The following is a 15,554-nucleotide window of genomic DNA, read 5'->3' on the forward strand; positions in this document are numbered from 1 at the left end:
CTTTGTTTCAATCAATTTTGAATATAATGAAGATTTTAGTAAAATAGGTATGGTGTTTGGAACATAAATTAACACCTGATAGGAAAATTTAAATTAGATCACTTTAAAACGGAAAGTTTGTTTCATGAAATCCAAGGGCAGTCTCAGTTGGGTTAGTATCAAAAGAGTTAATGAGATAATTTGAAATGTGTTATATTTCTCTTCATAGTGTTAATTTTTAATCTATTTCCCTATTTTTTTTTTTGTGAATACATGCTGTTTAACTAAGGGGATAGTGTCCCTGAATTTATTAGTTTCCCCGCAGACAACAGAAGATAATGTTCTGTTGGAACTTTTGTAAGTAAAACCCGGGCAACAAGCAATCTCAACCTGTTAGAAATAGCTGTTAAATCTCTCTCAAACTACATTTACCATTTTAAATGAAGGGCTCCTTAGATAAAGTAAGATGGTCATGGATGGAATGTTTTTATTCATAGGCCTCATCTGGGGGATAAGCAACTACAAGAACCAAGGCAGGCAGAGAAGAAATCCTAGTAAGCTATAGACCAGGGTGTTGTAAAGAGTTTTACCAGGATCCAAAGTGTGATATACAGTTGAGATAAGTATTGTGAGGATCAAGTGTGGAAGGTGAAGATGTAGGCCGCTGGCAAAGTTAGACGTCATTGTAGTAGTAGCAGAAAAAGCAGGAAGCTATTCCTTTTAAGCTTGTGTTTGTAGATGTGTGTGCACGTATGTGTGTGTGAAGCTTTTCCATCTAAGTCTTTTTTCTTTTTTAGTCATCAGTACTGAAATGTAGATCACATCCAAGGATTTCTAGAGCTTGAAACTGATCACAGCTAAAGAAATTTCTGGCCCTGAATAGCATATGTAATCCTTGAGACAAGATGCAGTTTTAATAATGTTAAATAAATAAGAATACCACAAGGGATACAGATTAAGAGATTAATTATTTGTAATCACTTGAACTTTAGTTGTCTGTTGTTTATGTTTTGGGAGGTGTAGTGCTGGACTATTCCACTGATAAGTGTTGCATTTGTATCACTGTACTGCTGAAGAAATCTGTTATATTTACATGGGAGAATATTTTTGAGTTTTGTTTTCATGAAAGCAGTTTGAGTCTGGATTGATTACATATAGGACATAAGTAGATGGAAATTTAAGGAGTGTAATTTGATGCAACAGTAAAACATTGTTATACAAAAGGAAATGGGTGAGAGATATAACTAAACCTGATGCAACTGAGTTGATAAAATGGGACTCAGTCCTGTCATTACACATACTGATGGATTGTGACAAAGTAGCTTGACAGGTTCTGGCCTACGAGTGGGCACCTTCATTAGAAAGTTTGCATGTCAGAAGCAGTTTTGCTTACATCAGGAGTTGTAATATCTTTACTTTTGCTGAAGAGCATGTTTTTAGCAGATCCGTTTCTATAGGAACCATGCTAGTCACAAAGAAGGAAGTTTGGAGGTGGTATCAGGCTGGAAATGAGTTAGCATTGTCAGAAGTTATTTTTCTTGAGAATGAGAAATTTTGAAATGATTGTGTGAATTGGAATATATCCATTTAGAGAAGGATTAAGAGTTTGGCAAAGATAGAAGTGCATTGTTTGAAGTTAATGAAAAGAACACTAAAGACAGGTCAGTTTGCTGGGTGAGGTGATTAGAAGTTTCCACATTTGGCAATTGTATGTATCTGGCTGTGGAACAAATAGATGGAGAAAGAAATTTGGGGAGGAGTTTTGTTTGTGCAAAATAGGTGGAAGTGAAACATGTGGCTCTATTATCAGTTATGTTGTTTACAGGGCCATTTTGGTTGAGGAATGGTTGATGGGAGGATTCAACGAAGCTGGTAGAGATCCTCTTAAGGATCAGAATGTATAGTTTTAATGTGGGAGGTAAAAGAGCTTGCTGTCCAAGTGATGGATGAAAGCATCCAATGGTTTCCTGATAGTAATTTTAGAGGTATTTTAGTGGTAGGTAAAATCCTATCAATTAGTAATAGTAACTTCCTATAGTGAGTTCTAGTAATTAATTGTTCTATAATTGTATATCTTAAACCCTGTTTATATAAAATTTGCTATTGCTTTATTGTTTCTAAGTAAGCAGCATCAGTATGCCCACTCTTATTAATCTGTCTTTTTACAATTCTGTTTTGGTTTTATATTGCTTCAACCTCTTTGAGATATCTTGTCTAAATAACTAATCTTTAATCTCAACTAAAATCTTGTGTTGACTAACCTATCATCCTCACCCTCTATCATCAACTCCTTAGTTTACTAAATTTCATTCTTGTCTTCAACTCTTATGTATCTCTATTCAAGTTTCCTATACCTTTATTTTATATTTATCCCTGCAATTATTGTACCATGTTCTTCCTCTGTTCATTTCTCCCTCTGTCTCCCTTGTTTCATTTATTTTCTATTCTCTCACTATAAATGCCTTCTCTTCTTTTAAGTTAAAATATAGAATCCAAGGATTCTGTTTACTTCATGATAAAATATCAAAGAACTATCTTAAAACTAACATTGATACTATTGCAAAGACAGCTCAACTCTGGTAATCTGAATTGCAAATGACAAGCGCAAGGCAAAGAAAGACATTCAGACCAGTAAAACATGATTTCAGGTGTTGGTGTCACAATAAAGTGCCATAGTCTTCCACTCATTTAAATCTTTGCTCATCTGTTGTCTCTTCTACTTCTCAAAGACCTCCAACCACTACTTCTTTTAACTGTCTCAGTCTGCATTGGGAGCACCTAAATCACCTCTCTCTCTCTAAATCTTCATTTTCGATATACATAATTCCTCTTGGTTCATGCATGCAATCTCACTTTAGTGTGGAAGCTAAATCATTTAATATTATGAACTGTCTTGCATAAGTTAGTATCCAACCTACTTGTATCTCACCAATACTCTACAACTACTAGTGCACAGATGCTGATTCTTCTCTCTAGCTTTCATATTGCTATCAAAATGGCTTCTACTACTTCAAAATAACCAGCTACATATCTTGTTTCTCTTCTTGTCACCTCCCATATCCTGCTTTAATCATTTTAACTCATTTATTATTTCAAGAATGGTTTCCATCTTCACCCACACATTTCTTGTGAATGCCAGCTCACGTTTGCTACCAAATGTAGTTATCATAGAATTGGTGAAGTTGTGACAAGTTAGCAGAGTTTAATAAGATTAAATGAACCATTTCTTGGTCAAACCATTTGTAGGTTGCAGAGTATATTAGACCTGGAGGTGATAAAAAAATGTCAAAGTTCTTCAGCCCTAGGTTACTCCTGAACAAGCACACCTATAATCAAATGCATTCTAGGTATGACTGTCCTGTCTGTTCTACATGCATAGTGCATTTAAGAATACATTATCCAATGTATCCTTCAAGTTTTAAAAGGTCAGTGTGATTTGAGAGTTGAGAGACTATTTTTTAGCAGATCAAATGCCCTTCCTCCATCAGAAGCTTTTTGCTGTTTGGAGAGTTGAAGTGTTGGCAAGTGATGGGAGTAGATAAAGATATTGAGTTAGACCGTTCAGAATAGCAAACTGTATTCATCTGTGGCCACTGTGTGAGGATTGCTAATTGTAAGAAAAATTGTGTAGAAACGATGCCAAAGAAGGTACTAGAGCCAGAATTATTGGTATCAATTGTTACCAGCATTGAAGCAAGTGAGGTGACTTGTTGAGAGTAGATTGTGAATATGCAGAGATCACATTTCAAAAAGAAGCTGGATTGTAAAGCATAATCAGGAGTGTATATATGGATTAAACAGAAAATGTGTCACACACAGAGAGATAGGACTTGTGGTTTGTGTGTTTGTAGTTAATGGTTGATAGGGTCAATGCTGGAAAGATATTGGCTGGAATTTTTTACATATGTCCCTTTGTACTGATGCGTGAGTGTTTGTGTGTTTTAAATAATTTATGGTGGATAATTTCATTTTTTGTATTTAAGGTCACAAGCTGGCAGAATCATTAGTACTGGGGTCAATGTTACCAAATTACCCCTCCCCCAAAATTGCTGGCCTTGTGCCAAAATTTGAAACCGATATTTCACTTTTGCATTTGGTTTGCAAGGTTCTTGATGTGAATGTGTTTGTTGAAACAAAATTTGTTATAACTTTGGAGGAGCATCATGTCAATAATAAACACATGCACTGGTTCTGTTTTACTTCTTTTATTAGTCAATTAGTTAATTAACTGATTGTTTGCTTAGTCAGCTACATTTACCAGGGATCTTCCATTGCCATTTGTGACCTTATTAATGACGTGTCCTCTCTACTTCAAATCTACTCTATAACTCTGTTTATTTATGGCATAATGACCCTCCCAAGATACAATAAAATGTTGCAATATGTGTGGACATGTCAGTGTGTATATGTAGTTTAACATCTAAAAATTACTATTGGCTGTTATTTGTAATTTAAATTATTCAAAATCTTTCTCAATAAAGAAATCTTAAACAATTTATATTTAATAATCAAAATAACAGTTGATAATCAAGAAAACCACAAATTATTCAAAACTCTTGCTTTTGCTAATTATCTATTATTGCTTCACTGACTATCTAATGGTAATGTAAATGAAATATTAAGTTTTAGATCTTTAGAAATAGGCTCATTTTCTATTTCAATCCAATACTTAATTGCATTCCTATCTTTTAAGCCTGGTATTGAGATGAATTTGTAATGTGCAAGTAACTATGGTTATTGAGATCGGAATAGCATAGCAAGTGAGGTTAAAGGTTTAATATGGTGAATGAGGCTAAGAATGTAACAAAACAAGTGAAGCTGGTAGTTAGTGTGGCAATCGAGGCTAAAAAAAATTTTTTTTATAAAATAAAGCTGTCTTATCAAAAATGCTATTCACTATCTTCAAGTAACAAATATATATCTTTTGCAAATTAGATTAAAAGGATTTGTAGAAACTAAACACTGTAAAAGAATTAATTAGATATGAGACAAATATGATTGATAGTGAAAATATTTTAGAATAGATTTGCAAATGGTTTTGTCTGGCAAGGTGTTTAAAATACTAGTGAAGAAATTATTGTGCTTGTCATTGTGAATGAAATTAGCAACTTGATCTATAGTTCAAGATTTTCACAGCCTGTTTGTTTCTTTGTGGTGGAGTTAAAAACATATAAAACAACCAAACCTATGTTTTCATTCACAAAATCTATTGGTAACCATACATCTGCAGTCATGTAGGTGGCCTGAGAATCAATCGTTCTTGCCCACATCAAATCTCCCATGTGCCTCCATCAATGAATAAACTATGGAAGTGATGGGATTTATTTTTGCATGTGCATATGATATGCTTACCACTGCAGTGAAAGTTCCATCACCTGTTTGTTTTTCCAAGGAGTTTGCACTGGACTCAGATTATAGTGAGAGTGGATTGATCACCCACACTTTCTCAGCTCTCACTTCCTATATCACTGGCAAGAGAGTGAGAGAAGGTTCCCAAGGATGTAGTGGAAAGGGCCAGGGAAATGTATATGTTTCACTGTACTCTGAGTTATGTATCCTACAGCTGTTGGATATAACCCTGCTACCTGTTAAAATTTGACCCCTGATTGTTGAGTTTCCTTCAAATATGTAGGGTAAAAAGCTATTAAAACAATTCTACCTTATATTTAAAACTTAATGGCTACTATCAACCTGGTTTTGGTGGCCTGCCAATGCCATTGCCTAGGAGAGGTGCACTGCTGCATGCAGACCGTTCATTGAACTACAGGTTAAAGTTTGGGGCCAAGTGGAAGTCAGTGGTAGATGAACCCTCTTGGAAAGAAACTGGTAACATCCCTACCAAAAATACTGCTCCTAGTTCAAAAAAACCATATATACAGTGTGATGTATCTAGTTAAATATGTATACCATATTTCTGGGAGTATTGTGATCTTTGCTAGTTAGGTTCAGAGTAAGGCTGGGGTTGTTGAATTACATGTTTTATGGATGTATCTAGTTAAAATATGTAAGTCGTTTTCTGGAAATATTTTGTTTTGTGTGTTTGGTATCTGTTCTTAATTACCTCCACCGTAGCAAAGGCAGAGGTATTGTTTTCAGTTGTGTTTGTCCATGGACAAGATATCACAAGAACCGCTGGATGGATTCAGATGAAACTTTCAGGGATATTTGGCCTTATGACTGACAGGAACTGGTTAGATTTTGGGATTGATCTGGTACCAGACAAAAATTCTGGATTATTTTTCAGAATTTTTTTACTTGACTTTTGAGAGCTGTTAGGTTCATTTTTATTATTCTCGTTTGTGAGTGCAGTCAAGTTGTTTCAGATATTCTCATTTTAAAAATCATCTCTGGCTAATCATTGAGGACGTAGGTGTTGCTTTGGTGGAGGTTTGCACTCTGAGTGCTCTTGTATTTTGTTTTCACTTACTTGGCACCCTCTGTGTATATATATATTCCTATTTTAGAAAATGTGAGCAAAAGTTTGGCAATAGGAAAGGTGTCTAGCCATAAATCCCTTCCTCAAAAAGTCTCTCTAACCTGTGGCATGTTTATGTATGTGTGTGTTATTCATGAATGTATATGTGTGTGTGTGTATATTTATGGTATATTCTGTTAAGAGCGATAAAACTTGTCCACCTTCAAATTTACCCAGCATATATATATATATATATATATATATATATAGTTCAAATTTACAGAAAGCAAAAGACAGACAGATGAGGGAACAGCAAGAAGGTGTATTAGTTTGACACTTGGGAAGAAGTTTTTGATGTTTTGAGCCTATACTCTTTGAGAGGAAAAAATGGAGAGAGAGAACCAAAAGCAAAAATATGGAGGGAGAGAAAACGTGTAAAGATTAACAGTTCAACATGAGACATATGGGGGATTCATTGAGGTTTGTAACTTGCCTCATCACACTATGTTCTGAAAAATGTAGATTATCTTCAGTGTGTATAGACACTGTAAGATGTTACAGCTTAGTGTTATAACTGCTGATAAGCATTGACAAGTACTTTATCAGCTTACTGAACGGAACTGATGTGTTCCCTCAAGCAGATACTAAGATAGATGGTTTCTCCATGCAAGAGTAGTGGTTGTACTTAATTAATCTATGCCATACAAATTCAGACATCAAAACATCAGCATCTTATGACTTCTTGTTAAGAAAATAAAAATGTTTGCAGAATAAATTACTGATGGTATCATTCAAGTCAATAAGGTTTTATGATGTTCTTAAATACTTCATTTTGTTCTTCATCCTTAAACCCATTCATATCTTTTGTGTGTGTGTATGTGTGAACTGTGTGTATGACTGTCTGCTTTGTATTCAGAAATTTCTGAAGAAATACTCACAAAACCATATCACTGGGATGATTTGTATAACATTTACTTTGGAAATAACAACCAAATTTCCTTCTGTTGGTGAAGAGAAACAATGTAGAAAGACAGGAACTTGACATGATGTAGTTATATCAGTCTCTCTCTCTCTCTCTACTCCTCCTCTCTCTCATCTCTCTCTCTCTCCCTCTCTCTGGTATAGTAGAATAAAAATAGAAGAGGAAGAGAGAACTGGTCCAATGGTGACAAAATGCATGTGACAAACTGATTTTCTTCCTTCTGTAGTCTCTATTTAACCCTTTGCCTTTCAGATTACTCTGTCAAATATAATGCCTATTTATTCACATTGTTTTTAATGACTCATGGATTATCTTGTAGCTTTGAGATTTCAATGATGTGATTGTTCTAGTTTTAGAATGACATTGTAGGTAGGTGTGATAGGCCTAATCTAATTGGTTTAAAAATAAAACAGGTAGAATATTTTGGTTGGATATGGCCACTTTAAATGTTAATGAGTTAATTTATACTTTCTGTCACATAGTGAAATAGAGCTTGAGATTGGAACACACACATCAAAGGTTTTGGACAAATAGAGAGGGAGAAGAATGGTAGTGATGATAGTGGAATTTGAAAACTAGGTCAAAGGAAATAAATCATAATCTAGTGCAATGTTCTTTTTGTATTCAGTGAATGCAGTTTTCCCCATTCTTTAAATCATACAGTGCTGGAAAGATTATAGATTTATATTCAGTTCCATAACATACAGACTAATTGAACTCTAATTTATTAATGTATTTAAAGGGATTCTTATGTATTTAAAGGGATTCTATAGAGCAGTTATTCATCCATCTACATACATTTAATGTTATAGGTGTAAATAAAGTTAACTAAGAGAGAATACACAAAGATGCATGCTGTTAGAAAGAAAAGCAAAAAACTTCTCGAGTGAATTTCTAAGAAACCTCATAATGGATTTAATACTAGTCATAATATCCAGAAACTCACCTCTATTACACTTCAATTAACCTATTGTTGATTTTTATTATGACTCAAAACACTTTACCTGAATTCTTGCTAGTTTATAAAAGAATAATTTTTTTTTTCATCAGTTATTTGATTGTTAAAAATAAATTACATAGATGTCTTTCAGAAGAACTGACAATAATGCAGTGTTTCTATTTACCTGTATAAGTGTATCAATCTGTATATATATTACATTGTGTGTGTAGATGCATATACACACAACTGCTAGAATGCAACAAAACAAATATGGGACACAAATCATACAAAATTACAACATTTTTGTGCAAATGTGTCAACAAACCTTTTAGGAAACAATAAATTTGATTGCTACACCTACTGAATTCCTTCTAGCACATTGACATTGGAGTTTATTTAATGAATGAAACTGTTAAAGATCATTGTTATACCTTTCAATGTTGAAACTGCCTATTACAATTTTTTTTCTTTGTCATTTTAAAACCTTCATTAAGAATATCCAGTTCATTTTTCCAGTTGAATTTTTACTTCATTTACAATTACTTTAAGTTTCTCACATTTCTACTATACATCTTGCATAATATATATAATATATAGACACACACATATAATGTTTGTGAATGTAGTGAATACAGTATTGGCGGCTGACTAGCTGAGCAATATATAAGGTGCATTTAGTCTTTATGTTAGCACAGTATATATCATTATTTTGTTTGGCAGTGAGCCAAACAATTGTTATCACGCTGGGCAAAATGCTTAGCGATATTTCATCTGTTTACTTTCTGAGTTCAAATTCCACCGAGGTCGACTTCGCCTTTCATCCTTCCAAGGTTGATAAATTAAGTACCAGTGAAACACTGGGGTCAATAAAATTGACTAGGCCCCTTCCACCAAATTCGAGACCTTGTGCCTCCAGTAGAAAGGATTATTATCATTTTGTTTTGTTATGAAATTATTTCTTTTAAATCAGTGGTTCTAAACCATTTTTTATTGGTGGACCCTTATTGTCATTTGAAGTTTAAAAAATCCTATTGTATTTTTATTATTAAGTATCATTAGGAATTGTATTTCAAAAATTGTTAAAATACTTGGTGTTATGCAGTTGTAGTATAAACAATTTATTGCTCATAAATTTTAACAAAAAACCTTATAGCGACCCCCAAGGGACATATGGACCTCGATTGAGAGTCACTGTTCTAAATAGTTTGGGGGACCAATAGTTAGGCACCAACCATTGACCATTGGTTCCAAATTTCTTTTTAAAAGCAGTTTGATTTAAATTTACTCATTTTGGGATTGATGCAATATGTACCACTGCTAATCTGGGAAACTTGTTAAATTGTATGTACTTTTTGAATTCCTTATACTTGTTAAATAAGTATATACTTAGGAATAGAAATAAAAAAAGAACAATTGATATAAACTGTGCTCCTTTATCATAAATACATGCATCTGTGTGCCAAATGTAGGTAGTCAGAAAGAGGATGAATTAGAGGCGTGATGGATAATTCAGAAACAAAAGAAGCACATGGTAGTAAAAAAAAACAACAAAAAACATTAAAAAACAAAACAGGTGAAGCAAATGCAGAGGAGATGCTGTCATGATTGGTGCTTGCCATATGTGATTTTTATGTACTACAAGATGTGTAGACTTTTTATTTTCTATCTTCTGAGAGTGAGTATTCAGTGACGGTGCATAATCGATTACAAAATACAGCCTAATGGATTGGCCAGAACTCTATAGCAGCACTTCTTTTCTTCATTGTGCTGTTATATTATTTACTTTGCATTTATGTTTTAGGGTTGTAGTAAGTTCCTAGAAAACCATATTTGTGATGTGAATTTTTATTCCTGGTTTAGACATTTCACATTAATTTAGTCTTTGTACTATTCTTTCTGGCTGAGATGGTTAATATACCTTACCTACAATATTTTGTGTGCATTCCTGAAAATATGGTAAAAGTCAAACCAGAGATTCAGTCTTTGGTAATGCAACATTATTTTCCCCCTAAACTGGTTTTTGCAACTTGTTTACTTTATTATTTTCTAAATTTTTATGGTATTTATTGGGTTTGTTCTTCAATCTTTAATCATTACAACTAAGACTATGATGGAGCATTTGTTTGGTTCTTCTTATCTGGCATATTGCGTTTTTAATTTCAGTTTTGATGTTATGTATGCTATAAATAAAAATGAAAAAAAAAAAAAAACTGATGGGCAGTTTTAACTGGAATATGTTGTGAGATATATATATATATATATATATATATATATATGAGAGAGAGAGAGGAAAATAGAAGAAGCAAGGAGCAAGAGATGTGTGTGAGAGATACATCGAGTATAAAACAACTAAAATGAAACCACTGATAAAAGATAAGAGCAAGAACTAACAGATGAGAAAGAGCGAGATAGAGAGAATGAAAATGTCAGAATGTGACATTGTAAAAGAGAGGGAGAGGATCTTGAATGGTATGTGCAAAGGATTGAGGAGTAAATATGCTGGCATAATTTTTTTTTGTACTGTTTTTATGTGTCGTATAAATAATGTTTTTGATGTTAGATTCTGAACAAGCAATGAATATATTAGAGAAAAATGCTTAATGTTAATACAAACCAGTAATAACAACATAACTTTTAGACATTTACTATGGTGTTTGTTTAATATCTATAAGTAAGTGAGTAATGGTTTCAGTAGTGCTTACCATATTTTATTTTCCTAAAATCAGCTGATGCGCCTCAAAAACACTGTTTTGTTTATAGGCAACATACCTCTATTTTTGCCTGTTAAAATATACTTAAGCAGCCACAAATAAACATACACATACACAGACTCTTTCAATTTCCATCTACCAAATCCACTCACAAGGCTTTGGTTGGCCAAAGGGCTATAATAGAAGACACTTGCCCAAGCTACCATGCTGTGGGACTGAATCTGGAAACGTGGTTGGGAAGCAAACTTCTTACCACACAGCCATGTCTGCACATTTTCTAACAATTAATGAAACTATTATATTTTGTTGAGCTAATCAGGTTAAAGATGTGTAAAATTTTATATTCTACTCCATTTATATTTTCAGTATTTATACACAATGCTCTTCCATTTGTTGGCTTTGGATTCTTGGACAATGTTTTAATGATAGTTGCGGTGAGTACTATGGATGATGCTTTGAAAGCAGCATTTTGTTATCTCTATTCCAGTTTGCTGCAAATATTTTCATTTCTTTCTTTCAATATTGCCTTCAGTGATTCTTATATGAAGCAAGCCTTGTAAGAACAAGTTGTTTTACATCATAAATCAAAATGTTATGTATAATTTCTCAATATTTACACAATGAAATGTGAAGAAATAAAGTAAAAAAAATTATACTTTCTAGTTTCAGAATCCTTTTTATTGAATTAGTTGGAATATTGTTGTATTATGAACTGTGTTAGCAGTGTGATTAAATCACTTTTCAACGTTATTTCTGTAGAAATTATCACCAGCACTGAAAGTTACATTTCTCATGCGAATTTATGTATGTAAACAGGGCGATCAATAGATAAAAAAAAAATAGGTAAAAATAATTTTAAAAAGTAGTTTAATCCCACTGCTAACACAGATGGGGCACAGTATTAACTTACAAGCCTTTATTATACTTGGTGCATATTATTGTTTCATAACAAAGCACAGTCTCCCTACCAGGTGTGGAAGCAAGGTCTAGAACTGAAGGGGCTTAGAGTTAACATAGTAAAAACCAAAATCTTAGTAAGTAGGAAGGCAGATAAATTACAAATCCCTTTAGGTAGATGGCCCTGCTCAATCTGTAGAAAAGACATAGGTAGAAGCTCCATAAGATGTCTCTGGTGTAAGCTATGAACACATAAGAGGTGCAGCAATATCAAAGGAAGGTTAACTGAGAAGATAGTTTTTGTGTGTGGTGATGCACAGGTACAATAAATACCAAAGATGTACAGAAAGCATATTTCATCACATGCCAGGGGAAAAAACTAAAAGTAGTTGATAGCTTCCATTACCTAGGTGACCAAGTCTGTAGTGGAGGTGGATGCTTTGAGAGTGTAGCTGCTAGAATAAGAGTAACCTGGGCAAAGTTCAGAAAGCTCCTACCTCTGCTGGTAATAAAGGGCCTCTCACTCAGTGAAAGGTAGACTGTATGATGCCTGTGTGTGAACAACCATGCTACATGGCAGTAAAACATGGGTTCTGACTGCTGCGGATATGCATAGGCTTGAAAGAAATGAAGCTAGTATGCTCTGCTGGATGTGTAATGTCAGTGTTACATGACATACATGACAGAATGTAAGTGTCCTAAGAAGCATCAGATGTGATGTGCAAGAGAGACAACTGTGCTGGTATGGTAATGTGTTTTGTATGAATGATGATAGAGGAGGGAACTGAAGGTGGAGGTAGACCCAGGAAGACAGGAAGACCCAGGATGAGGTAGTGAAGCATGACCTTTGAACGTTTGACCTCACAGAGGCAATGACAAGCGACCGAGCCCTTTGGAGATATGCGGTGCTTGAGAACACCTGGAAAGCCAAGTGAGATTGTAGTCATGGCTGATGCCAGTGTTGCATAACTGGCCCATTTAAAAGCACCCTTCAATTGTCAGGCTTGTGAAGACCTATTGAATCATGGGAAATCGTAATTGTGGTTGATGCCAGTGCTACCTGACTGGCATCTGTGCCAGTGGCACATAAAATGCACCATTTGAGTGCGACTGATGCTAGTTCCTCCTGACTGGCACCCGTGCTGGTAGCACATAAAAAGCACCCGCTACACTCTTGGAGTGTTGGCATTAGGAAGGTCATCCAGCTGTAGTAGCCTTACCAAATCATATTGGAACCTGGTGCAGCCTCCTGGCTTGCCAGTCCTCAGTCAAACCGTCCAACCCATGCCAGCATGGAAAATGGATGTTAAACAACGATGATGATGATGATACCAGTTATCAAGAATGTGTGTATTGTATAAAATTGGTCTATCCAATTGTGTTACACCTCTGTATTTGGTAGCTATTTAAGCAATGTTCATGGATGGTTAATGGGGTGGATGTAGTGCAGAAGAAGGACCAAGAACTCTTGAAATATGCATATATGCCCATCACCTATTTTTCTATCTTCAGTTGCATTTTTTACACAGATGTATGTGTATACGAAACATAACTTTCAGTGCTGCCTGTAATTACTATTGGAAATCTGTAAAAATGACTTTAAAAAGTTTCAGCTAATAATACATCTTAAGTACATTAAAAGTATTTTGACTACTAGAGTGACACCATCATAGGTTATTACATTTTATATATATATTGATTAAAATTCAAAGAATGTATTGCAAAAATATAAAGATAAATATAGTTTTCATAATATTTTCTTTTTCAATTAACACTAAAACAAATATTATTTTCAAAATTTAATGTATTTAGATATTAAATATTTTTCTCCAAGGTAAATATTTAAAGGAAATATCCTTTTAAGATTTATCTTTCTAAAATCACTTCATTTTAATGCTTTTCAATCTTTAATTTGTCTAGTCATACTGGTTAGAAAACCATCTTCATTAACGGTTGTGAGATTGATTTCTTTTTTTACTTGTTTCAGTCATTGAACTACAGCTATACTGAGGCACCACCTTGAAGGATTTTACTCAAGTGGATTGACCCAGTACTTATTCTATCAATTTCTTTTATTGAACTGTTAAGTTACAGGGATGTAAACAAACCAAAGCCAGTTGTCAGGTTGTCAAGTGATAGTTGTGGCATAGGACAAGCACAATAACACACACACACACACAACAGGCTTCCATACAGTTTCTGTCTACTAAATTCCCTCACAAGGCATTGGTTGGCCTGGGGCTATAGTGGAAGACACTTGCCCAAGATGCTTTGCAGTGGGAATGAACCTAGAACCACATGTTTGCAATGTGAGCTCCTTAATCTGCCCTGATTAGAACATATGTAGTCTTATGACTAATGTAAAAAAAAAAGTTTATTTCTTGAATTGATACCAACTTGAAAAATTAAAACCACAATATTTAATGTTGCTTTGTCATTTCTGAGACAGGGTATTTGTATTTAGATAGCAGTTACATGTAATAGCTAGAAATAATATATATAATCTCTGTTATTCATTTATTATTTAATGCAAATAGTGTATTGATTAAGAATTAAGAAAGGTTTAATATGATGAAGGAAGCATAAATTGGAATTATGCCTGTGACTGAGAATAATTAAAATATTTAGAAGAATGGATTAATGTCCGTTAACCTGTTGCAGAGGAGAGGCAGTGTTTCCAGAAAATGGTATTCTTATATAAATCTCTCAAGTTCTAATATATGCTACTGTCCATGATGAAAAGCAGGAAAGTAATTATTTTCTATCTCATAAATCCTTTGGCACAAATTTATCACAAAAATATAAAAGAAAATACAACTGCAGCATGGAAAATGTTTCTAAGCCATTTAAGAACACACAAAAAACCATAAAGTTCACTTCAACATTTAAATTCAATTCGTGTCAAAATATTTTTGTTGCTTTCAAACCGCTATCTGTTCACTGACATTGAACAGGTTGCAGTTTCAAAGCAACGAAAGTATTTTGACACGAATTGAATTTAAATGTTGAAGTGAACCAAATGGTTTTTTGTGTGTTCTTAAATGGCTTAGAAGCATCTTCCATGCTACAATTGTTTTTGTTTCAGTACATGATCTCAGATCAAGTCACTTGCCGTAATATAAAAAAAATAATTGTTTCAAAATACATCTAGAGTTGATTGTGTTTTAGTAAAGGAATATTTACCACTGTGAGCAATTGTATAAATGAATGGATATTCATATTGAGCTATAACTAAAGACTGAAAGACCTAATATGTCAATCTGACATACTATATGATAAAATATTAATGATGGCATAAGGATACCAGAAGATAGTTAGATATTTCACAAGCTAAAATACTTTTTCAAAATCTGTTCTATACAAACTAAAATACTCTAATTTAAAATAGCCTTTGCATATCATTCTTCATATGAATACATTGTTGAAAGGTGAGTTACTGCAATATTGGCTAGAGATAACATCCCTTATGGACATGCTGTACTTGAAAATACTATATATTGGTGGGAGATGAAAATCATCCTAGCAGTGACTACTGAGAACACCTGATGCATTTTTGCTTTGTTGCACCTTATTGATGGTATGTACTCATAGCCAGCAACTTGCCAAGATGAGATTTGTTGCCTCTGATAT

At 33.9% G+C, this 15,554-nt stretch overlaps 1 protein-coding gene across 10 annotated transcripts in view; it reads left to right on the top strand.

Moving 5' to 3' along the window:
- The window catches only part of LOC115222392 (transmembrane protein 65-like), a 139,050-nt gene that overhangs the window by 97,247 nt on the left and 26,249 nt on the right, over positions 1–15,554 (top strand). For all 10 annotated transcript variants that reach the window (XR_005003029.1, XR_005003030.1, XR_003882696.2 and 7 more), the window contains exon 3: positions 11,394–11,461. Coding sequence is in view for 4 of the 10 variants with exons in the window: in XM_036511210.1 (XP_036367103.1) it covers positions 11,394–11,461 (68 nt within the window). In the remaining 6 variants the exon portion in view is untranslated. The remainder of the gene's footprint in view (positions 1–11,393; positions 11,462–15,554) is intronic.

Source organism: Octopus sinensis, linkage group LG19, assembly GCF_006345805.1.
Source record: "Octopus sinensis linkage group LG19, ASM634580v1, whole genome shotgun sequence".
NCBI lineage: Eukaryota > Metazoa > Mollusca > Cephalopoda > Octopoda > Octopodidae > Octopus > Octopus sinensis.